This window comes from Poecilia mexicana, unplaced genomic scaffold (genome assembly GCF_051168715.1).
Source record: "Poecilia mexicana isolate PSO_F unplaced genomic scaffold, ASM5116871v1 scaffold_7, whole genome shotgun sequence".
NCBI classification, from domain to species: domain Eukaryota; kingdom Metazoa; phylum Chordata; class Actinopteri; order Cyprinodontiformes; family Poeciliidae; genus Poecilia; species Poecilia mexicana.
Genome location: NW_028263376.1, coordinates 7,388,666 through 7,412,739, shown reverse-complemented (window position 1 = coordinate 7,412,739; position 24,074 = coordinate 7,388,666). Strand labels below are relative to the sequence as shown.

At 41.8% G+C, this 24,074-nt stretch overlaps 1 protein-coding gene across 7 annotated transcripts in view; it reads left to right on the top strand.

The window, feature by feature from the left end:
- Positions 1 to 24,074, top strand: part of prkcz (protein kinase C, zeta) — a 97,287-nt gene that overhangs the window by 32,287 nt on the left and 40,926 nt on the right. For 5 of the 7 annotated variants that reach the window (XR_015763730.1, XR_015763733.1, XR_015763732.1 and 2 more), the window contains exons 5-9: positions 8,063 to 8,148; positions 18,423 to 18,554; positions 21,138 to 21,228; positions 22,676 to 22,731; positions 22,811 to 23,029. Coding sequence is in view for 3 of the 7 variants with exons in the window: in XM_015011627.2 (XP_014867113.1) it covers positions 8,063 to 8,148; positions 18,423 to 18,554; positions 21,138 to 21,228; positions 22,676 to 22,731; positions 22,811 to 23,029 (584 nt within the window). In the remaining 4 variants the exon portion in view is untranslated. Of the gene's footprint in view, positions 1 to 5,309; positions 5,478 to 8,062; positions 8,149 to 18,422; positions 18,555 to 21,137; positions 21,229 to 22,675; positions 22,732 to 22,810; positions 23,030 to 24,074 lie in introns of those variants that run through there. The other 2 variants (XM_015011630.2, XM_015011628.2) reach the window with 2 other exon arrangements.

Sequence of the window (24,074 nt, the reverse complement as noted above, 5' to 3'; positions counted from 1 at the left end):
GTGGAAGGAAAAAGTGTGGCAGGAACAGGGGCGACAGCAACAGGGAGAATGTTGGTCTTTAGAGGATTGACAGGCAAAATTCTTTCTGGAAAGAAATAAGTTTTATTTATACCTGAAATGACTGGATCAATTGGAGCCTGTTAAACGATTGTTTACTGGAGGTGGGAACTCTGTTGAGGTTTTAAATGTTAAAACCTCAACATGTAATGTGCCAGTTTAACGCCATGAAGCTTACCAGAAATTTCCTGCGCTGTAATCAACCATTGTCCACAGCAAAGAGAAATGGAGATAGACCGTGTTGGTCACACTATTGTTAATTCAATATTTGGAAGCGTGAGTCGTGACCAACACGGTCTGAACGGCTTCCTTCACTTCCTCATTGCCTGTTGCTACATTTCTAAAACAGCGCATCATTCACAGCTTCTTCTATTCGCTGTTTGGCCCAGTGGAAATTCTACCGTAGAAATCCCAGTCAATGGGAAAAAGCCCAGACTGAGCTTTGAAGAGAGATGAGAATTGAGCAGAATAGTGCAGGAAGGCAGCCCATGTAAACACAGCCAGTAACAAGGTTAAAAAAAAAAAAAAGCAACGTACTATATTTTCTTTCAGCTACTCACCTCCTTAAAAACCCTTTAGCTATCACCTTCAAAACACTTAGTGAAAGTCAGCAGGTTTACAAGCACACTGGTGTTTTCATGACAGTTGAGGGGTGATAGTATAAATATCTTTAAAATGATGTTATCTGTGTTTTAATGCTTATTTTAGGGAAAGTTTTGATTCAGAGAAAATAGCTGCCTAACCCAGGTTGCTGCAGATAAATTCAGATAAAGGAGAAATGTCTTGAAGGTTGCACTGATAAAAGTGTCTCCAGACTTCCCTCGTCACTGTTGAAGAATTCAGAAAATGTTTGAACAGCCTCACTGCTGTTGCAACACTGGCCGGCAAGAGAAGACCAAAGTCTGTCCCAGTCTGGATTTGGCTGGGAGACGGAGATTCTACTGTGAACCTGTCTCTGTGTTTATGGCTGAATTTATGGCTTTTGTCATGTTGTCAGCTGGAGGTTTTTTGTTTACCGTACGTATCACACATTGTAGTTTCAGTTTGTTCGAAAATAAAATACTTGAACTCGGTTGATGTTAGAGAGTTGTGAGTCTGCTGTTTGGACTTGATTATTCTTACAGAGCTTTTTCAGACAGGCATGTAGGAAGTCTGGAAGTTACGTTACCATAGATAGATGTTTCCTCATCAGTCCTGAGCAGCTGTGTGATGTGACGAGGCTCGTTGTGCCATTATTGTTTCTAGGATCATTTTATTGTCCCGAGATGACCAGGATGAGCTTAATGACCAATGTAGAGAACCTACATTCAAAGAAATGCATCGCATTGTTGTTGTTACTCTATTTACACTCGCCATCCATACCAATAACCTATAACATGGAATCTACTTTAAATATCGTGTACATGTGTGCCAGATGCCTATTAAAATATGAATGCTACCACAATATGAACGAAGTAAACAAGCATCCACATTTAGCGTCAAGAACGTCACGGAATGCATTAGACAAAGACGAAGACGGCAAAAAAACAAAGCCAAATAATTCTATTCAAAACATGCAGTAGAGTTATTTCCTCAAGGACGCAGCTAAAAGCTAGCACGCATCGCTAACTATCAAACCAATGACTAGAACGTCATTATCAACACACAAAATGCATGTCTGAAATAAGCTTTATCGTCTTTTTAGTGTTATTTGGAGCTTGCCGCTTTGCTGTGTCCTTCATTTCCATAGAGAGGAGGAACTGACCCTCAGTCAGTCATTAAACCTGTCTTGATACTGGCAGAGGTTGTTGAAGCAGTGGTAGGTAAGTGCTCCAAAAACCGACGTTCCCCACTGTTGTAGGTACATTCCTGAGAAAAATAAAATTTAACCAGGTACTTCGAAGAGGTTGTGATGGTGGAGTGTGATGTAAGGAATCGTACACACTAGAACCAAACATTTCCACTTGTCTAGTCACAACTTCGGCATAACTGAACTTGGCCTACAAAATCAGTGAGAAAGAAAAACTGGCTGATTCACAAAACCAATTAATCGGAAGTCCATGACCTTGTTTAGCAGTTCCACAGTAAAAGCAGTGACATAGTTGACAAGAAAATGTAATGGGGAATAGAGATAAATTACCTTTCATCAAAAATTCTCACATTTCCTGCAGTGTCTGTTTTTAACTTATAGCAACAATAGTCCAAATGAGACGGCTAAATGCCACCTGTGACCTGCTGTCTTTGGTGATCCAGACGTACACATAACTGTTAGAACTGCTCCTTTAATCTGCTTTGAGAGAACATATAGATTTCATCTGGTTTCTACAAGTAAGAGGTTTATATTTGGGTTAAAATGTGGAGGGAGCAGATGATGCTGCTGCAGATATCACAACCAATTTTGCCATCTTGTGGGCAAGAAGCTGAAACTGCAGCACTATTGCACACTGCTCTAAAAAGGCTCAGTGCTGTGGTTTAGTTTTCCCTTCTGCCAGGAGCTTCAGCTGCCCGACCAGATTAGGACTAGAACAGGTTAGTGGTGGAGCTGGAGGAGGTTTCTGTTGCCACGTCTCGTCTGATGTGTGTAACTTGGCCTGTTTATGGCAGGAAGCTGAAGATGAGCACTTCTCAGGAGATTACAGACGAATAAAAAGGGAGGAGAGGAGGGAAGAGAGGAGAGCAGAGCGGAAAGACGAGCAGCTCTGTGAGACTGATGTAGAGATGTGGAAGAGGTGAGGATGAGGAGGAGATTTCCTGATCTGGAAGTCAGCCGGTGATCCAGAGGATGAAGGACTGGTTGGTTTCCGGCTGGAGGGATGCTGCTCACGCTGCTCTTCTATTTTCGAATCAAAGGTAGGAGAACATGGAGGATTCAGGAGGACTTCGCTATGTGTCTTTTATTAAAGCAAAGGTTCACTGGGTCCAGTCCAGTTTCTCTTCTGTTAATGACACTGTAGCTGAACGGAGATCAGATCTGCTCCAGGTTTTCTTTGCTTGCTGATTGAACCTCTGTCTGCCACACAGAACATGACTGAACAGTACATACAGGTGCAATTATCTTATTGATTCGTTTTAAAATTTGAGTAGTATTGTCCTTCAAATGCATCAACCTGAATTATGTTGAACATATTCAGTTGTTACAGAACGGCTTTTCTGCAGGAACAGCAGGAATGCGAAACACAGAAAGCTGTGATGCTATGGTCCGGCCCACCTTCAGCAGCGCTGCTCTCACAACTAAAAGATCAAACGTTGAGCAGTGGAAGGAAAAGGGAGTGTTTGTGATCAGATATTTTTTTTTGCAGGTGCTCGCTGATCTTGACTTTTTTTTTTTTCCCCTCACAGCATGCAGCACCATGAATCTTCTGAATGTCTGCTCACATTTAAAACCTTCTGTAGCTCACCGTGCCAGTCAGCCTCTGAAGCCCTCACAGCTCTCTGCATTGGCGCTCTTCTAAGACGTGAACAAGAACTCTGCTCTGGGAGTTTCTGTAGAACTGACAGGAGGAGATTTCACAGTAGCCGTGTTGTTGTCAGTTACATGCCTCAGCTGATAGTACAGCTTCAGTGATGGCCAGCAGCTTGATGAATACAATCCAGCTGGTATTACTTTGTGTCTCTGTGCACCAGCAATGTACTTCTTATTAAACAACCAGTACATGGCTGTTATACCTTACCAGCTGTTTTAAATATAGTTTATTGCAAATCTAGCTATTACAAACATTTGACTTGTTGATGCACTTTTTAGCTCCTAGAGGAACCAACACTATGCAGGGAGGAGCCGAAAACGCATTTTGAAAACCTAAGGCTAACCACAGCATGACGGGAGGCACCGCGCTCTTCCCGTACCCACTAACTGTTTTGCTCCTGATTTTTGTGTTCAGCTCGTTGGCTGTAAATTTTGTTTTGATCATCATTTTTCATTAAATCTTCACCGTTTGCTCGATGCCTCTCCCTCTCTGCATTGGTCCACCACAACAATAATCGAACATGACGGTCATTCCGGTTAACTATCAGAAGTGCTGTTGATACAGGTGCTAGCCTGAAGCAGTACTGAATGTTTTTGCATTACACAGCAAGTAGTTGTAAAAGAAAATAAACAAATGACATGTTTATTGTTGATGATGCACACAATGCATTTATTCCTCACAGCTGAGTTACTGGATGATTGTCGATCACACCTGCAGGCTGACATTGTTAGTCAGGTTTTATAAATCTGCGCTATACCTGGCAGACAAGACGTGTTTGTGTTGTGTTTCATTAGTGTGATGAAGTCTGTTCAACTGAACCGATCCCATTGAAGAGTACTTGCTGCAAAGCAAGTGAATGAAGGTGAAATTGGATAGCGTGGTGGATCATATCAACTTGTATCGTTTTTTTTTTTCTTTACTTGCATATCTGAAATCACTCGGCGTGTTTAGCCAGTATCTGTGTCCAGATATTGGCTATAGACCAGACATGTACAGCCCCGCCCCCCTGGGGGTGGGGTCTTCACTGTGACTGTTTGGATCAGTTCATGAACTAAATGAGGTTTTCACAGTTTCCTGAGCAGAATAAATCAAACTGTTTAAAACAGATTGAGGTCTTACGAAGCGTTAAGATGATGTCTTTAAGCCGAGTGACTGTGGAGCTCAGTCACTGCTTTAAGTCTCTGATGCTGAGCGTCAACATTTTCTCATACTGGCCTCATCGCCCACTTTGATGCGCCGCATGGTGTTCGTATGCACACCTCACTGCTCGGTGCTGTGAGTTGGCTGCGGGGGTAACATGGCAATAGATCTGTTGGCACAGTGTCACCTAGATGGACTGACTCATCAGCACGTGGCACTGATTTGTCTGCCATCCCACGAGGTGGTTTGTACCTCTGCCATCCAACGCTGTGGAAAATCTGCAGAGACTGCAGAACTCCCCATTTACTCTAACGGTGTCAGAGGAAAGGAGGTTAAACTCTCGACATGTTTATTAGTAGGAAAATGTTAGAGAGCAAGTTTAATTTTCTTACTTCTACTTCTTTACAATCAGTCACTACTTTGTGTTGGTTTGTCACATAAAATCCAGATGAAATACGCTGATATTTTTGGTTGGAGCTTAACAAACATACACAGTTTAAATGTTGCGAAGACTTTTGCGAGAAGCTGTACTCCGGCAGAGCAACATGAGCACAAGGTGTGCGTCGTTACACCATGACCACTGTGTTTGTGTATGAGGGAAAGGGCGGGTTTTGTTGGCAGTAACTTGTTGCTGCTACTTTCCTGTGAAAGGAACAATGTCTGGAAGTGAGTCAAGCCTTTGTAGATGTCCTGGTAGATTTGCTTGTACCGCCCTGAACTTCAGCTGCTCGGCTCATTTCTCAGCCTGCAGTCCATCAGCGGCACGCTGGATGCTCGTCTTTATCCCCTCTACGGAGAGAATGGCAGGACTCTGCGTGTTGGCCTTTACATCTGGAGGTGTTGTATTTTACCCTTTATGTAACCTGCTGTCCTCCTTCCCTCTCTGTCCTCCCCCCCCCCCCCCTCTCTCTCTGGATCTTTGGAACGTAAATGGGGCGCTGGAGCGGTTGTGTTCTCCTGAGGATGGTGCTGAAATTGGTCAGTGATTCGAAGGAGCGTTAGGCAAGTGCAAACGTGTTGTAGCAGCATCATCAGCATTTCTGACCTTCAGGCTGGGAGTGGAGGAGACAGGACTTGGGCTCTAAGTGATCGCACTGAAGTGGGACAGAGCGGACTCTAGCAACAACAGATAATCTGATTAAACCTGAAGGAAGAAACTGAAAGAGGAAATCTCTTTGGTGTGTTTGGGTTTGGGTTCATAATCCATTACCAGGTCACCTGTATAGTTGATAAGCGATGTTTACAGCTGTAGTCACCGAAGCGTTATCTGTGAGGTTAGTTAAATGGATCCACAATTAGTTGTAACGATAGACTTTACTTTATTCATTTTAGACAGTGCAGTAAAAACTCTGAACTGTTTGGTTTTTCAATTTAAATAAAATTTTGTCACACGGATGGATGGTTTCTGGGTAAATGACGTATGCTAGGTCCAGTGGCGCTAGCTCCATCCATCCAGCCAAAGCGGCAATGAGTAACATGTAAACAGCAGTGTCTGTTTACATTCCCAGAGATTGTAGATTTAAACCTCTTAGAAAATCGAGCATCTCCCAGGATTTCCAAATTCAGCATCTACTGGACAGGTTGCAGTCGTGCTCTCCTGCAACCTGAATGACCTGCAGATGATCCTTCAGTCAGGAGCCAGAGTCTAAAGCCAAGCACAGTGCATTAGTCTAGCTGTGCTGGCTGCCTCAGGAGGATGCACAGGGAGCTGTGGTCTCTCCTGTTTGTTGATCTGGTGACTGTAGCAGATTCTGCAGACCTGCAGCTGCCTGCCAGCTTCGTAAAGCTTCACCTCAATCAGGCGCAGCTGGTGTGTTTGTGTCGGACGGTCCCACTCGGTCCCACTCTGATTAGTCCCATCCTGTGTGCCATGATGTTTATCTGTGTGTGTTTGTTTAAATGATTGGCTAACTCTGCTGTGTGCTGTGTTTTGGATAAGATCCTCATGTTTTCCTGACCACAGCGGTCAACACGGAGCCTCCCTCACATTCCACAGGCCCTCTGCAGTGACCCGCCTTCTCTTGACAGCCAGTTAACACCTTGAATGTCGATGTCTCCAATCCTGCTGGGAGAGCCCACATTTATTTTAGCCAATTCAATACGTGACTCATTTGATTTGTCTAACTCACCCATGTTTTCTGGATAACTTTAATAACAAATTTCTTCTTAGTGGTTGTGCTACTACTTTAATATTTAATGTTATTATTTTGTCTTATTCTACCCGATGCCTTTTTCTCTTTCTATTCAAGTGATTTTATCATTTTGTCATATCATTTTAAACTAAATACAATGTATTATTATTATCTAGTATGAGATGTAAAAAGGTGTAACATCTCACACTTCTATTCAGAGAACAGATGAGAGTCTGACTTGAACTGATTTCAGGAGCTGGCCTGCTTCTGTTTCCGATCCTTCGCGCTGATCTCACCAACCCTGAATCACAGAGATAGAAACAGAATTTATTATCACACGGACATTCATCACACAACCAGAAAACCTTCAGCATGTGCCTCATGCAGCATGTAGTCATCCAACAACCTAATCTGCTTAGATAGTTGAATCTAAATAGATCATATTGTTACACACCAGAGTGTAGCCATGGATAAAGTGTCATGTTTATTTTCTGCAGCCACAAAGATGGGATGAACGATGTTAAATGGGATGGAATGAGTTTTATTTTTTTTGGAAAGGAAAGTAGTCATGCTTCAGATCCAGAGGTGGAATAAAACATTTTTGTTCTCAAAGAAGATGATCAGAATATCTGGAGTTCACTTCGGGGCATGCTGGTACAAAACCGTGAGGTGTCAGCATCTTCTTCCTCCTGCTGCTCTGCTTCAGTCAGTTTCATCAAATGTCACACAGTGAGCTTTGATCTTGAGCTATGCTTTTATTAGAAGACAATGTCATCCTGACATCCTCACTAGCAATAGCTGGCAGATATATGGTCTGACTACCATGGCAACAGAAGGGGAAATGAGTTGTTGGAGGAATGTATCATAGCCACATCCACTAACAGCAGCCAGACATACTAGGAAACCAGTGAAGTCTGGGAGAGCCGCTAATGAATTATTACTGGGAGATCATCCCAGCAGCTCAGTCACTGTGTTTACATCCTGCTTTTTACTTATTTTATAGCATAAGAGCTGTTTCATCAAACTACAGCTCATCTAACTCGGCTGAAAAGCAAACGCGTCTCTGCGAGAAAATAAATCAGTAAAGATACAAAAACCTTGTAATAAAATATGTTTTAAATATGACCTGATTCGTACTGATAAAATCATCATCGACCTCATGAAAAGCAAAATGGCTTTAAAAGCATTTGTTGCAGTGGGATGATGGAACATATTATAACATTATATTATTATAAAGCCTTAGCAAGGCCACCATGCTGCGGCTTTTCAGCTTTTTCGTCTGTTTTCCAGAATCAGTCTACCGCCGCGGGGCCAGAAGATGGAGGAAGCTCTACCGAGTGAACGGACACCTTTTCCAGGCCAAAACCTTTAACAGGGTGAGTCTCTCACCTTTCTCTGACATGCACACATTATTCGCTCTCAGCTACAGACAACTGGAGGAAAAAAGTGAACAAAGATTGAATCAGTTATATTTGACTGAATCTATCAGTATTTAAAATTTAAAACTTGATATACAGTCATTTTCTTAGGATGTGCTGTTTTTTCCCATGACTGACAACTCTTAGTTATTTTAGGTAATTTTATTCAATTAAGAGTTTGACATGACCTCCAACCTGCAGATTAAACCAATGATATTTTTTTTTCTATTTTGCCTTGTGCTTGTGTCTATTGTTGTAATGTGCAGACATGCAGACAGTCGAGTAACAGTTTTAGCCGTTATGTGAGCTGCAGGCTGCAGCTGCTGCACTGTGAAAGGATCATCTTGATTATTAGCCAGTGGTGTTGATGGATTATTATGTGATGGCATTGGCTCATAGCAATCTGTTGATGTTTGCTGTAGCTTCATAATGATGCCCACATAACTTTCCCCCCCCAAATGAACGGTGTATTAAAGGATTTTGGATCATTTAAAAGCAAAATAATATAACTTACCTTTGGAGAAGCACTTCTTGTTGCGCTTACCAGAAAATGCCATCATAAAGTCACTATCTGTTTTGTTCATTCAGAATAAATGACTCATTTTTTCCCTACTAGACTTGATCTTGTTCATGATGTTGCAATTTGTACCTTCAATTTAAACATCTTCACTATACAGAATTGAGAGCAAAGATTTTAAATATGGATGTAGAAAATGGTTTTCAATGTTGTTAAAAAATTGTTCAGGATGAGAAGAAAATCTGGTTTAAAGCAATATATAATGAAGTGTTGGACAATATGAATGCGGGGATAAACGGATATTAATTTACTAATTCCAGAGACAAAAAACAGTCCAGACTTAAGACTTGACTTGTACTTTGCCACATTTTGCCAGTTCATCCCAAGCTATACATGTGCGGCTGACGACTCCTTTACATACCTGAAATAATCGGGTCCAAAACAACCAAATCTATAGTGAAGAAAAGTTCAGTTCAAATAGCATATATGTCATTTGTTCACAACAAATTTGATCTCAAAGTACTTTACAAAATATATTTAATCTGCATCCTGAAATATTTAGTAAATTCAATCCAATCATTCAGAGAGTATTTTTCTGCCACGTTCAGTTTATTATTTAAACCGGTTACCCAAAAGTGATTTATGTCAGCATTCTGCATCACGCAAAGTAACTTTTCATCTACAGTTCGGCTGAGAGGCAGTCTCATTTAGAAATGCACTAAGGAAAATTGGAAACTCTTTATTTGGCAGGGTGTGCATAAGACTGACATGACACTGTCATAAATATGACATAACGCCTGTCATGAACATGAAGGAGTGTTTATGAACGTCTATGACCGTTGTCATGAACTGTCATTCTTTTAATGGAAAGTTGCTCTAAAAGTTGCCTTGGAAGTCCATTAAAAGTGCCAACTTTGCATTATTTTGTAAATGACACTTTAATGCAAAGTTGGCACTTTTAATGGACTTCTAATCCAACTTTTACAGCAACTTTGCATTAAAAATGTCATTATTTACCGAATGACACTTCATTACAACAGTCATAAATGTTCATAAAGACTCCTTCATGTTCATGACAGGTGTTATGTCATGCTTATGACAATGTCATGTCAGTCTTATGCACACCCCATTAAATAACTTATTTTATTGTCAATATTCTCAATATTACCTCACTGACACTTAAAATCTTCATCACTATGTAGTAGTGCAGATGTGCTGGTATAACACTGACATGCTGTACCAGTGCAGTCAGTGCAGCCTGGTATAGCATGCTAAGTATGCTGTATGCAGTGCTCTCGCATCAGGCTGGATTCTTGAGTTCCCAACTGGCCAATCAGCATTCAGATCTGATGAAGATGAAATTTTCTCAGTCAGGTCACCTGAGTTACAAATAATGAAAAGTTATTTGTAACTCAGTAACTACATGAAGAGAGGATTATGTCCTGTAGAATCCAGGAGGAGAACAGCATGTTGGGTTAGAATCTGTTACAAGTCAAGGCCTTACTACAATTATTTGCTTCTAAGTGTGAGCTGAACACAGGACTCTTCCTGTTTATCTGTAGGGAAGGTGCAGCACATTCAGTCATGGTCGCATTGCGATTGAATTGTAAATCACAAGTAATGAAGTCAGATCTACAGCTGAGCTTTCTGACTGCTGATCCATAATTCATGCTGACCTAGTTGTGGTTTGTTTAGCTGATGCCTCGTCTCTGAGACGTGAGCATCCGTCATTTCCCTGCTACGATGTTAAAAGGCTCCACTTGCCCATCCTGGCTTCTCAATCAGGATGTAAGTGATCTTCTACAGCACATTGGCCGCTCTGGAAGAAATGCATTCAAGTGCTTTCAGATCTTAAGTAGCACGGTCGCACTGTGGGCGATCAGGTTCCACCTGCCAGAAAAACACCTCACATCCGTGTTTAATGTTGTTAAAAGGTTTGGCTGCGGCATGTTGGGGTTATTTCCTAAAGTTTGCCCGTTAGGCAGTGGCAGATACAGTTGCTGTAAAAAGTATTCACCCCTTGGATGCTTTACAATTTTACTGCTTCTAAAAATCAATCATGGTCAAAATAATTTGGCGTCTTTGGTGCCAGTAGTCTTACAGTGAGTGGAGCAAAGATCAGCAGTGGTTCATCAGTGTTCCTGGCTGTCATCACAGCATGACTAGTGAGAGAAGATACCAGGTCACCACGGCTACGCTGAGGCAGGTAAAGCGTCAGCTGATGATTGTTGCCAGCCAAAGCTTTTTAGGAGTGTGGCGAAGAGGAAGCCACTGGTTTCAAGACAAAATGTTTTGGCAGATACCAAACACTGCACACACTATCCCCGCAGTGAAACATAGCGTTGGCGGCATCGTGCTGCATCAGCAGCAGGTCCTTAAAGGCTCTTAAATGTTGAAGGTCAGATGAAGGCAGCAGAAAAAAAGGGAAATCCTGGAGGACGATTAGTTTCTGTCAGCAGGAAAACTATGTATTATCCAGCTGGACCGCGAGCCGAAGCGTCCAGCTAGAGCTACACAGAAATGGTTTGAAAACAACAAGGTGGGAGTTCCGTAGTGGCCTAGTCAAAGCCCAGACCTCAGTCTCATAGAGAGTGTGTGGCTAGGCTAGATGATCCCCACCAATCTGGGAAGAGCGTCAGCATCCAGACTGAGACAGATCTACGCTGGCTCCCTGCTGGGGGATCAATACTGAATACCGACTGGAAGGAAGTGAATATGTATACACAGTCTATTCTTATACATTACATATTTTTAATTGATTGTCATTAATTTTGGCTGCACAGCGGTGCAGTCGGTAGCTCTGCAGCAAGAAGGTCCTGGGTTCGAATCCCTCCCCAAGGTCTTTCTGCATGGAGTTTGCATGCTCTCCCTGTGCATGTGTGGGTTCTCTCCGGGTTCTCCGGCTTCCTCCCACAGTCCAAAAAACATGACTGTCAGGTTAATTGGTCTTATAATTCTAGGTATGCGTGTGTTTGTCTCTGTTGCCCTGGCGACCTGCTCACGGTGTTCTCTGCCTCCAACCTGATGGCCACTGGAGACAGAGACCAGACTCCCTGGGTGACCCTGCGAGGACAAGCAGGTTTAGATAATGTCACTATTTTGTAGGAATCCCTTTTCACTTTGACTTAGAAGGTTTATTTTATTTATTGCCAGAAAGCCAAATTTTGTTGATCATGATTGATTTGTAAGAGCAATAAAACCAAAAATCATCGAAGGGGGTTGGTACTTTTTATAGGCACTGCAAGTGAGATTACAGTCCACAGAAATTTGCCGCCACGTCTCTCCATCTTCCCTCCAGTCAGGTTTTTTTCTGAACGTTAAGTAGTTCCCTGTGCTTTGTCGAGAACATCTCTTTGGACTTTTTGCATCTCACAAATGTACAATTTCTTCCCGCTTAGTGTTTATTATTTGTCATTACTGAATTAATGACAAAGTAAAGAAGACGCATAATAAGGCACTTTAGCTGGTCCTGATCCAGTTTTCATGTCTGAATTTAAATATAAGCCAATAGCAATAATCTCCTCATTACTACTGTTTGAACACCATGCAGTTTTTGTCATTGTACATATACACAGTCAGTCTGACTGGCGCACTTTCTGCTCTCATCTTCCTCTGTGTTATTATGACCATTTGTTACATAATAAGCCTAAGAATAAACCTCTCGTGTTAATCTTTAGCAGCAGAGCTGCTAAATCTGTACTCAGAATGGTGAAACAAAGGTCATCACAAGGTTCTTAATTATCAGAAAGATTAATCTTTATGGCTTCGTTTGGTTTTAAATGAACACCTGCACAATTAGTCAATAAAATACTTCAGTGAGTGTAATTTACTGAGCCTTTCCGCCAATAATAGGTAGAAATATACGTAAGAGTGGAATTGTGGGAGATTGACAGCCTAAACAGTTATTGGGGACTTTTAGTCAAACATTTTTACCTTGTTAATCAATTTCTATGCGTCTTTAAAACTGTAGAGGAGGTTAACACTGCTGACTGTAACATCAGCTCTGCCGTGAATTGTGGTTATTGTGGCGAGGATGGAAGCGCGGTGGACCCAGGTGGCAATGAGAAACGATGGTTTTAATGATGATTACAAAGTACAGAGGTCCAGGCAGCACAGGTGAGCAAGGAGTCCAAGAACTCAGACACTGGTAACGATAAATACGACTGGAACGGGACACAGGACAGGGTCCGACAGGGAGCAGGTGACACAGGTGGGGTTAAACACACAGAGGGTAGTCAGAGGAAACGAGGGACAGCTGGAAACAATCGAGGGTTAGAGGCGACAACACAGAGACTCAATTAACTGGAAAAAAACAACAAAAAACACACAAATTCCACATCCTCACTAGCTCTTCATATATGTGACCAGAACAAAACCAGGAAACAAGTCTCCCTCGGATGTTTTGAGTTATTTACAGATTCTGAAAATATGAATTCTAAACTTTTAATGATATCAAACACACAAAATAAAAAAAAAAAAATGAAGAAGATACGGTCATTTGAATGTTGACACTCTGCAAACAAGACTGTCACATTTTCAATAGAATTTTCCCCAAACCTGATCAGCCACTGGGGGATGTTAACTTAGCTTTTCATTTCAATTACTTTGCAGTAACTAACTAATAATTAACTGCTGTGATCACATAAGTAAGGCTGGTGTGTTTTCTTTTCACTCGTATCTTTCTGGTGGATGTTGAAGTAAGGCTCTTCGTCTTCAGGTTTTAAGACGCTTAATTATTTTGATGTCCTGCTGCTCGCCTTCTGATGTTAAAGAATCCATTAGCAGGTTGAACTCTGGAGAAAATTTGCCACTCAACATGCAGCAAATTTCAACATGGAGATTTCTCCTTTCGGCCCGAACCCTTAGACAGACCTGGCCTGCAGTCTTTTTTTCCATCAGCCCATAACCTGCAAGGATCAAGGTGATGTGATGGCAATGTTAAGCAGCCATGTGTTTCTTTCAGACTCTCATCTTGTTGGCCAGAACCAATAACAAAAGTATGTGAGTAGCCAATGAAGGCCAGCATGTTAATCGTCTGTGAGTTTCTGCCACATCCCCTGAAACAATTTGACTTACTCAGTAAACAATCTGAATTCAAGTACAGAGTTTACCACTTTAAAACCGCTGAGGCTGCTATTTTAAGCATAGGGCGATTTCAGCACATCCTCACTAGAAAAAAAAATCACAATCTTCTCAGAAATTGGTGGGTTTCTTTTAATCTTTTTTCTCATTTTCAGCTCTGATGGCTTCTTTCTCGTATTCTTGTGGTGCGTCACATATATCTAGTTTGTTAATATTCCTGCTTTCTGTCAGTCTAAGAAAACTGTTAACATTTCCAAAAGCTCTAAGGACAACCTAGACTCTATTATTCAGCTGCTCCACAGCTTTTGGGGTAAAACTAGTCCAAATGTGACCTGTGGTAACGCAGGACTGTGGAGTCTTGTTTTGGTGCCTTCAGCCCAAGATCTGTTCCAAGATAATGTCAGTAGCACTGAGTCTGATTCTGTTCAAATCACTCAAGCTCTTTGACATTAAACTCACTCATCCAGGTCCTTATGTACTTTGCTTTGGGTACTGATGCACAGTCTGTTCCCACTGTTTCCCGGGCGGGAACATGAAGTTGTCCAAAATGTCTTTGTGTGTTGCAGCATTAAGAGAAATAAGAGAGCCAAACCCAGAAAAACATCCACACACACACACACACACACACACACACACACACACACACACACGCACTCAGCTGTTGTACTTCCACTACCCGGCTGTAAAATGTTTTCTTTTGTTTCCGGTGTTTCAAAAGATTTCCTTTCGACTTCCCTCATCCTGAGGCTAACATTGATCTTGTCCAAGTCATTTTCTCTTTACATGTCTTCACTATAAACTGTCAAAGTACTGAACTCACACACTTCAGAGTCATGTCTTTTGCCTTCCTTAAAATGCCATCATAAATGAACATTAAAATAATTAAAGTCTGATTTGTCCATATTGATCTCCACGTGTTAGAAAATAGTATTGTTTTTTTTCCCCCTCCAAGTCCTTGCCATGTTTTATCTCATTGATATTAGCTTACCATTTGTCTTCATGTTGCTTTTATAACATTTCAGGATCAACTTTAATATGCTAACCTGTTTAATAACACAGCGGCTGGATATAGAGCTTCTTCTGCCCAAACTGTCTCGTTCCTGTCTGTGAACAACAGTTTTCCTGATTAGCTTTAGAGGTAATGAGAGCCAGCGCCAGCGCCTCTCTCTGATGTGTCGCTGTGAGCTGAGCTGAGCTGAACTTGGTCTAGAATGAAAACAAGAAGCTTTTCTCCCGTCTTAAATTATTATTTTTCCGTAGAAATTACCGAGTGGATTTTTAGCGCGGTTGATCTATCCCAGTCAGCCTGCAGCCTCTGCTTGGTTCCCTCTGCTGTCCTCGGCATATAAATAAGACAAACATAAGTAGGTCAGACTCCCTCCAACCTCCACCCCCTTCTTCTCTCACTCCTTCCTTCTTTTTTTTCTGTTAGACCCAACACCCTCATCTTTCAGCACTTTTCCCACCTTCCCATCTCTCTCTATCTGTCCCCGTTGGTGCTGTTTACGTAGAAAGCGTCCCAAAAACATCATGAGGTTGGCAGAATTTAGTCTCCCACCTCTTAAAGTTGATCCACTGTGAAAAATTCCCTCATACAAACAAAACACAACGGCCAAAACATGTGAGGACTGAAAAGATTGACTTCTACAGAGGGCAAATATTCTTTTCCAGCACCTGTTAACGAAACATGATCAAAGTGTTTCCGATGCATCCTGATCGTTTCTTCTTCTTAGTTTCTGAATGATTCACTGACTTTTTACCAGGATTTATTTTCTCTTGCCAAAAACTCAACTCGACCCAGGTGTCATTAAACAGGTCAGGAGAGTTTCACTTCAGACTGTTTTCTGCTTTAATGTGATTTATTTATTTTTTTTAAACTTAGCTAAAACAGACATTTACTGTTGGTTAGTGGAGGATTTCACAAGCAGAGTGTCTTAGTTCTGCTGCAGAAGGATGTTGTTTCTCATTTAGTTGCGTCTTGGGCTGTTTTCACTACTAACATCGTCTCTTTAAAGTTTAGGTCAAACTGGCACCATGACATCAAGCTGGATAGCAGAACCGTGATTATTTCTGGGCACTTCTATGATCTGCTATGGTGTTGTCTTAAATAAGAGGACAGCTGTACGTTAGCTGGAGTTTGGACTGCAGCACAGTCTCCAGGGGACATTCACAGCAATAAAGACTTGTAGGGATGGTAAAGCTTTAAGTCCTGACAGCACCATGCACAGAGCTGTTCTTGACCAAATGCCAAGTACTGTAAAGATTACTAGGACCTGCTCCAGAATTTGGCCAGTACCAGACTGGACCTACAGAGGTAGATTACACACACGTTGTTGGTCTGGAGGGGTTTAACTACACACCCGGTGTAGAAGAGATGACGTTTCTGATCTGGCAGATGTCAAGACTCCCGGAGTCGAGACCAAATACACACCGAGTTTAAATACAAGGAAGAGAAGAGTTTCACATGTAAAGAAGTAAAAAACGGTTATTTTTGACAAGACAATTGAGGAGCGCTGCAAAGACTCTATTGGCTCAAACGCAGAAGAAAAGCTTCAGCTCCTCCTTGAAGCTTCTCTTCTCTTCCTCGTATTTAAACTCAGTGGTTGAGTTTTACGAGAAGTAAGGCAGAAAATCTCCAAAGTCCCATCAGAGCTGACAATCCAACGTGGCTGCAGAGTGGTGATCATCTGCACTGATGAACAACTTAAACTGCTGTCAGATTGTATTCCATTCAAAACAATTACACAAGCTACTGTGGAAGCTCTGCCTGTTGACGTGTGGCTATATTTCAGAATACTGTACTTAACTAGGTTGCTGAATTTCTTTAAGAAATGTTTGAATTTTGTCAGCTATTTATCCTGAGTTTATACTATTAGTAGAGCCTCATTTTTATTTTCTCATGTAGAAAATGTCCCACATGCCTTGTTGTTGTTACCTCAAGCAACAACCTGTTTTCAATCAGGTCTGGTGTGTTTAATTGATGGGAATTTGGAGATTTTCTGCCTTACTTCTCGTAAAACTCAACCACTGAGTTTAAGTACGAGGAAGAGAAGAGAAGCTTCAAGGAGGAGCTGAAGCTTTTCTTCTGCGTTTGAGCCAATAGAGTCTTTGCAGACTCTGACTGAAGCCTCTAAACGCTGTATAATGACTATCATGTTTTCTGATGGATGTGGGTGTTACGGAAAACAGACCAGACTTTCCAACATGTTTCTTTTTTTGTATTGATCAGGCCAAAGTTTAAAGGAGGCTCTTTTTACTCCACAGGCCATTCCTGTATTGCAGAGAAGGAAAGTAGAAAACTTTATGAATATTTTATAAATGTACGCTTAGCATCTGTTCAGGGTTGGCTCTGCATGAGTGAATGTTGCCCCTTGAAGTTTCACTGAAACAGAGCAGCGACTGAGGCTCTTTGTTCTTTACAGCCTCGGTCTATGAATGGTACTGGTACAGCCAGATCCGTGCGGCGCATTTCAAGTGTCCCCTTCCTTTCTGAGGAGTTGTGGTTTGATGAGTCATGAACACGTCGAAGCGAACATCCTTCGGTACTAATGTAGCGTAAATAAACACAAGCCAAGGTGGCCAGCAACAGAAACGGTAGGAATGGGCAAACTCATCGGAGCGCTTGTGATGTAACTGAGAGGCAGCCTTGAAGTAGATGTGTAAGAATAAGTGATTCTGAACTCTATGATCCTACTGCAAACCAGATAAAAGGATAGGGAGGATAAGGAAGAGAAGCTTTTCTCTAATTTTATATAACCTTTCCTACTCTGAGACACAATCTGCAGTTTAACCTCTGACCTCCAGTTGAGAGCAAAAGACAGATATTCAGCAAGTCGGATCCCAACAGCTGTCCTAATGAAGAGACAGACGGCTACAACATCTGAACACTTTTATTCCCATTTAGTGGTGAATTTCTCCATCATTGAATCTACAACAGCGTCTACAGCAAACAAATACAGCCTAAGATGCTCTAAACACATGAGTTATAGTTTAAGCCAAACTGAATACAAGCTTACCCGTAAACATGTTAAAATATATGTGTGTGCAAAGTTGATATTTTAAATTTAGACTTCAGACGCTTCAGCCAGTGTTGATTAGCTACTGATACACCTATTACAAAATGTGCTGGGATATGTGCACCATGTAACAATCATGTGGACTGTTACTTGGTCATGGTGTAAATGCACACATCACTGTACAGGATTGAAATGTTTTATGTTTCTAAAACATGAACAGCATGCAAATATTAAAGGACTTGGTTGCTAAATTCCACTCTTCTGAATTGAACTAAGATGACTGTAATTAGTGTGCATGTGTATGAGAATCTGAATCTGATTCCTGGATGAACCTGGCAGATTGTGGCAATAATTCAACCAGACCAGTTTACTTTGTAAATAAAGTGTATTTTTGTTGTGAACCGAACCCGTCAACAATCTACAATGGAAGAACACAAAATTAATTTGATAAATTATTTTGCAAATAGATCCTTAAAAGCCTGATTTCACATTTATTGTTGTTTCTTAATATTATTGCCTGTGTTTGATGAATAAATTCAGCAGTTATTGAGAAACTAATGTGTGTGTGTGTGTTTGGTTTGTGCTCTTGTGTGTGTGTGTGTGTCTGTGTCTTCCAGAAAGCCTACTGTGGCCACTGTAGCGAAAGGATATGGGGGCTGGGCGGGCAGGGCTACAAGTGTATCAGCTGCAAACTGTTGGTCCATAAGCGCTGTCACAGACTCCTCCCTCTGACCTGCCAAAGGCTTATGGTGAGTTATTCTTCTGCATTTGGGCTCGACGGAACACGCCGGTCTGAAATCAAGTTACAAGCAGTTAGAAAGTGTGAGGACATGTTCCCTGAGTGGGAAAACACCATGGAGTCCAACATGTTAAAGCACTGCGTGTTTCATCTTAAGGCAACGAGTTGAATGGGGAACCTGCATCGATTCTGGTCACAGAGCTCTTTGATGCATACGATTTGGCTTTCCAAGACATTTCACTCATGACATTTTCTCTAGGATTAGCTGTAAGTTTAAACGAGGTAGTCCATGGGACAGCACGTACATGAGCCTTAAAGTTTTTGCATCAAGGTAGTTTTGTAAAGCAATGTGAAAGAGATGTTAATATAGACCAATCAGAAGACATTTTGACAAAATAAAAACCCTTCCTCACAGAACAAAGCGAACCTCCGGTCTTTTTACAAAGATCATTCACCTGTTGACATTCCCATAAAGGAAGACTCAGCGTGAAACCTACATGAAGAATGAAATCTTCAAGAATAAACTTTGCCCAAAAGGAAACACAATCATTTTAGTCCTTCTCAATTGTTGTTTACTTATTAATCCCTTCCCTTGGTCTTGTTTTCTGTGTACAAATGTTCTTCTACTGGGAAAAAGTTGGTCCATCCCTAAATCTGGGGATGTATAGTCTTCCTTATACATAAATTCTTTTAACAGAGGACACTGCTCCAAATGAAATAGGTTTGGAGCTTCTACCTGTGTGGCTACTATCGACTGTAGCAACCTGCGCCACCCATTGCATGTAGGGAGTTGGTTGGATGAACAAACTCTTTCCTAATATCAGAAAGCTGTTAGCGATCGATCAGCACACTGCTAGTGGATGTGTAACATGCAGCAGAAAGCTGTGGCCATTGTTTCTCCCTACATCCAGTGGGTGGCGCAGGTTGCTACAATCGATAGTAGCCACACAGGCACTCCTTTCAGCACAGTGTTTCTCAACCCTGGTCCTCACAGCTCCCCTGCTCTGCATGTTTTAGATGTGCCTCTATTCCAGAACAGCTGATTCAAATGATTGCATGACCATCAAGTACTGCAGAAGCCTGTTGATCACGCAGAGATACAATTCAGATGTGTGGCAGAAGGAAAATACCTAAAACATGCAGAACAGGGGGTCGGTGAGGACCAGGGTTAAGAAACTGTTCTAGCAGGTACAACACTTTCAATTGGCTGAGAGGTTGCCAGGCGACGGTGCATTTTTGTTCCAGAAGCAAGCAGAAAATGTTTCGTAAGGAAGCAGAGAGTCTGAGCAGAGACTATGTCTAAGCGCGAGGAGGAGTTTTGAGTACAAGAATTACAAGTTTTGAGAAAAAAAAAAGACAAAATCCTGCTTTCAAACTGAAAATGTGTACTCACTCTTGGATTATGACAGAAAAATTCCCCCCATAAAAGTGGTATAAGCATCAAAACTGTTCCAGTATGTCCTATTTTAGATGAGCAAAGCATAAAATGTTGTTTTGTTGTGCTGTTTAACGTGGATGGGAAGTAACGGGGAGGGATCGGGTCGTGACTTTGGAGAAGGAGAGCAACTTGGCATGTTTGACTTCTATTTGAATTTATTTTGTGTGTGACTGATGTATGGATCCACACGCCACCCTGAGCTACATTCCTGTTGGCTCATCAGTACACACAGGCTGTCGCAACACAGCTAGAGAATGAGCCCGATTATTTTTGGCCCCTGGCTAACCGACAGTCTTTGAACCTCTCGGTATCCGAGGTGGAGCTGAAGCTTTTCTTCTGCATTTGAGCCAATAGCCAGTCATTGCAGTGCTCCTTATTTGTCTGGCCAAAAAATAAAAAAAAAAACCTCTGTGTTTACTTCTTTACATGTGAAACTCAGTCGTCTTGACTGATTAGCTGGTCAATGCTTTGGTTTCTATCTTTCTTAGAAGACACACTGAACTTTGCTCTGTGAGATGTTTTCTAACCTAACCCCACTTAAAACTTCTTTTACCGCCTACTAAACTTCTTAACATATTATTAATGCTGTCTAATGGGTCTCAACCAAACAGTGACTGAGCTTCAGTCACTGTTTGGCTGTCAGTAAGCACAGAACGTGTTCTGCAGTCTCTTAAGCGGTCACTCTGCAGCTCCGCTTCCTGCTCCATCCTCTGTGAAGTTGGTCAACACTACAGCACAGCGCTGTGCTCCACGTGACCAGTCGAGTTGACCACAGAGCAGAGCAGATTCCAAGCTCAGCAATCTGAAGACAGAAGTCCAGATTAGAAAGTCAATGTGGTCGATAGTGCTAGCTCTGACAGCGAGCTCAGTGTCCGCCGTTTGAATATTGACCAGCTTGTCATCATCGGAGGCAGATTAGTGACTCTGTGGCCCCAGAAAGCTGAATGCCACTTTCTGAGGGAGTCCCACATTCTCTTTCCTTTGGCTGCTTGTTTGGAAGCAACTCTACAAATGCAGTTTTCTTCCACGGTCCTTGCTGATGTGATTCAGCACACTCTTCACCAAGAGTGCAAAAACATCCAGGGACATGTAGCTGGATATCTGGGGGATCACGTTAGTGGATACTTAGATGAAGTTTTGAAATTCTTTTTTCAGGATCCAGTCATGCCATCACAGGAACCCCCTGCAGACGCCAAGAGAGAGGAGGTGGACGTCCCACCGGACGACACGGAGGACACGGACGGGAGTAAGACATTCCTTCGTTAAAGAGAAGTTATCCCCAGCATGTTTGTGTTGCTGCTTCGCCCTGTTAAAAAGGTTTTAACCCTGAACCAATCTGGTGAATATTTAGTTTGACATGTGATGAATGATGGTAGCTCATGTTTACCACTTACACTTGTTTACATTTTTGTGAAAAAGTCTCATTAGTTTCTCAAATCAGCTCAAAGTTGCTAAGCTACACCAAAACCAACACAATTGTTCCGCAGGACAAAACATCTCAGGCCATATTGGATCTTAAGTTAACATAATTAATTATTTTATTTGTGTTGGGACTAATTATTTCTGATATTTCTGATTATTATGTTCACCCACCAGATGGTGCTGCTTTTTGCAGCCGATCAGTGACCCGTCTCAGGACTTGATGATTTCTCATGCTTAATGTGTAATACATTTTACAGAAATTAGATCTTTTTTTTCAATTAGCTCAATGATTACTTAATTCTAAACTGTGAAATTAAGTGACCACATGGTATTAATAAGGTGAAAAATTCCCAAAATGAAATTGTTAAATATGAATGAATAAATTAGGCGGAGGTAGTTTTAAAAGACTGCCATGTGAATATCAACATATATATTTTTTCTGTGATGCTTTTGAAAGGTTAGCAAAACACAGCATGGTTTTGCAAACATCCCCAAGTGCACTTTCTGCCAAAATAAGTATCTGAATCATCTCACTTTGAGCTCTGGGAAATGATCTCAGGTGGGTAGAGCAGCCAAAAGCTTTACTCAAGGAAATGAAGCGCTACTTCTTTAAATGAGTCGAAACGAATTTGGTAAAAAATTACAATTTAAGCACTTGAGCAGGACTTCTTAATCAGATTTAAGTTGAGAGAATGATGTCATCTTAAGGGTATCGTAACCTTTCTTGGCTCTAAGCCTATAATGTGTAGAGTGCAAAAACCTCCCGCTGATGTAATGCACATTCACATGTGTTATCTCAGTTAGTCCATAACCTGCTCCTCCCACTGCAGCCTCTGTGTATCTATAATACTTAGAACATGATAAGTTCAAGGCAGTATTTACAGTATTTAATCTGAGAACGAACCATGTGGAAGAATGTAACCGTCAGGGTCAGATTCCCCCTGATAGAAGAGTCTGTTAATATCAACTATAGGATTTCTTTGTCAAAAAGACTAAACCTTGGTCACTTCACCTCACGTTCATCATCACTGCTTATGTAACTCTCAGCAGCTTTCTAACTGCTTTAGCCCACAGGCCTCCTGCTCAGCTGACTGGCTCTGATGGGCCAGTCAGACCCGACTGTTTGGAGTTGCTGTTGCAAAGAGCTGCATGGTTTCACTTGGTTTGATGTTTTCCTATAACTCTGTTTGTTATTATGTTTCTCCCTCTGCTGGCCCAGAACAAAATTGCATGTTTACGTTGCCGTCTGTCTCTTTTTCCGTTCTTCGCAGTATCCTTTCTGCCACACAATTGTGCAGTGGATAAAAGGGGAGACGTGGAGACGGAGGTGAGAGATTGGCCTGGTCACTCTTTCGCTTAAAGCATCCAAAACCAAAACTCATCGTACTGCATCCTCCGACTTACAGGACTCTGACCTCAATCCCCTGCAGGACATCAAGGCTGTAGTGGACGGTATCGACGGCATTAAGTTGTCCCAAGGCACCACTCTGGGTCTGGGTGACTTTGAGCTGATCCGGGTGATTGGGCGAGGTAGCTACGCCAAAGTGCTGCTGGTCCGGCTAAAGAAGAATGAGCAGGTGTTTGCCATGAAAGTGGTGAAGAAGGAGCTGGTCCACGATGACGAGGTGAGTGAGGCCGTGAGATTAGGAGAAGCGTGTGTTTGTTGGTGAATATTTTATCTTCCTGCTACCAACGTTTTTATTATGGCATGACAATACTTGACCCGCTGCACCTCAGGGAGGCGCTACAGGTGCATCAAAACAAAAACAAACAGACTCAAAAACAGCTTCTTCCCTAAAGCCAAACACCCCGAAAGCACACGCACTAATTGAACTGATTTAATATTGTAAATTATGCAAACATCATCATATTTATGCTTATATTGTACATTTTTCCTACATGGTTTGTACTGGTGGAGCGGACTTTAATCTCATTGTTCAGTGACAAACGATTAATTCTAATTATAACAATCCCACACTCATCTTCACTAAATGTATGTTGAAAGAACCAGCATCTTATTCTGTTGGAAACTAACTTTACATCTTTAGTCCACAAAATTTGTCCTTACTAAACATTGCTGCCGACACCAACTTCAAATTATACACATATTACTACTAATTAATTTGGTGCAGTTGGGTTGCTTGTCTGGATGTAAGATTAAAATGCTGGAACAGCAACAGTAGCTGAAATGACCACTTGTTGGAGTGTTCAGAACATTGTATGGAAACACTCAAAGTGTCAGACCTGAAAGCAGACGGGCTTCAGCAGCAGAAGTCAGCAATGGGTGAGGTGCCACTACTGTCAGCTAAGAACAGGAAACTGAAGCTACAGTCCAAACAGACTCACCAGAACTGGACTAGAACAGGCTGAAGTGATGCTTCCCAGTCTGATGAGCCTCGGTTTCATCTGCAGCATTCAGATGTTCGGCTCAGCAGGATAATGCACTGTGTTTTCTCTCTCTCACATGGTCTCAAACTGCCTTTTTTTTTTTTCTTTAAGAAAAGTGGGTCACCTGTGCCTCTCTGTCAGATGAGCATGCTTAGGTGATGATGAACACAATAATGAAGATGATCAGTTTTCCTCTGTCATCCTCTTCCTAGCAGCATCACAGGGTGAGGGAATTCCTCAGAGAAGTCGACGCCAATGCCGATGATCTCCTGCTGCACAACA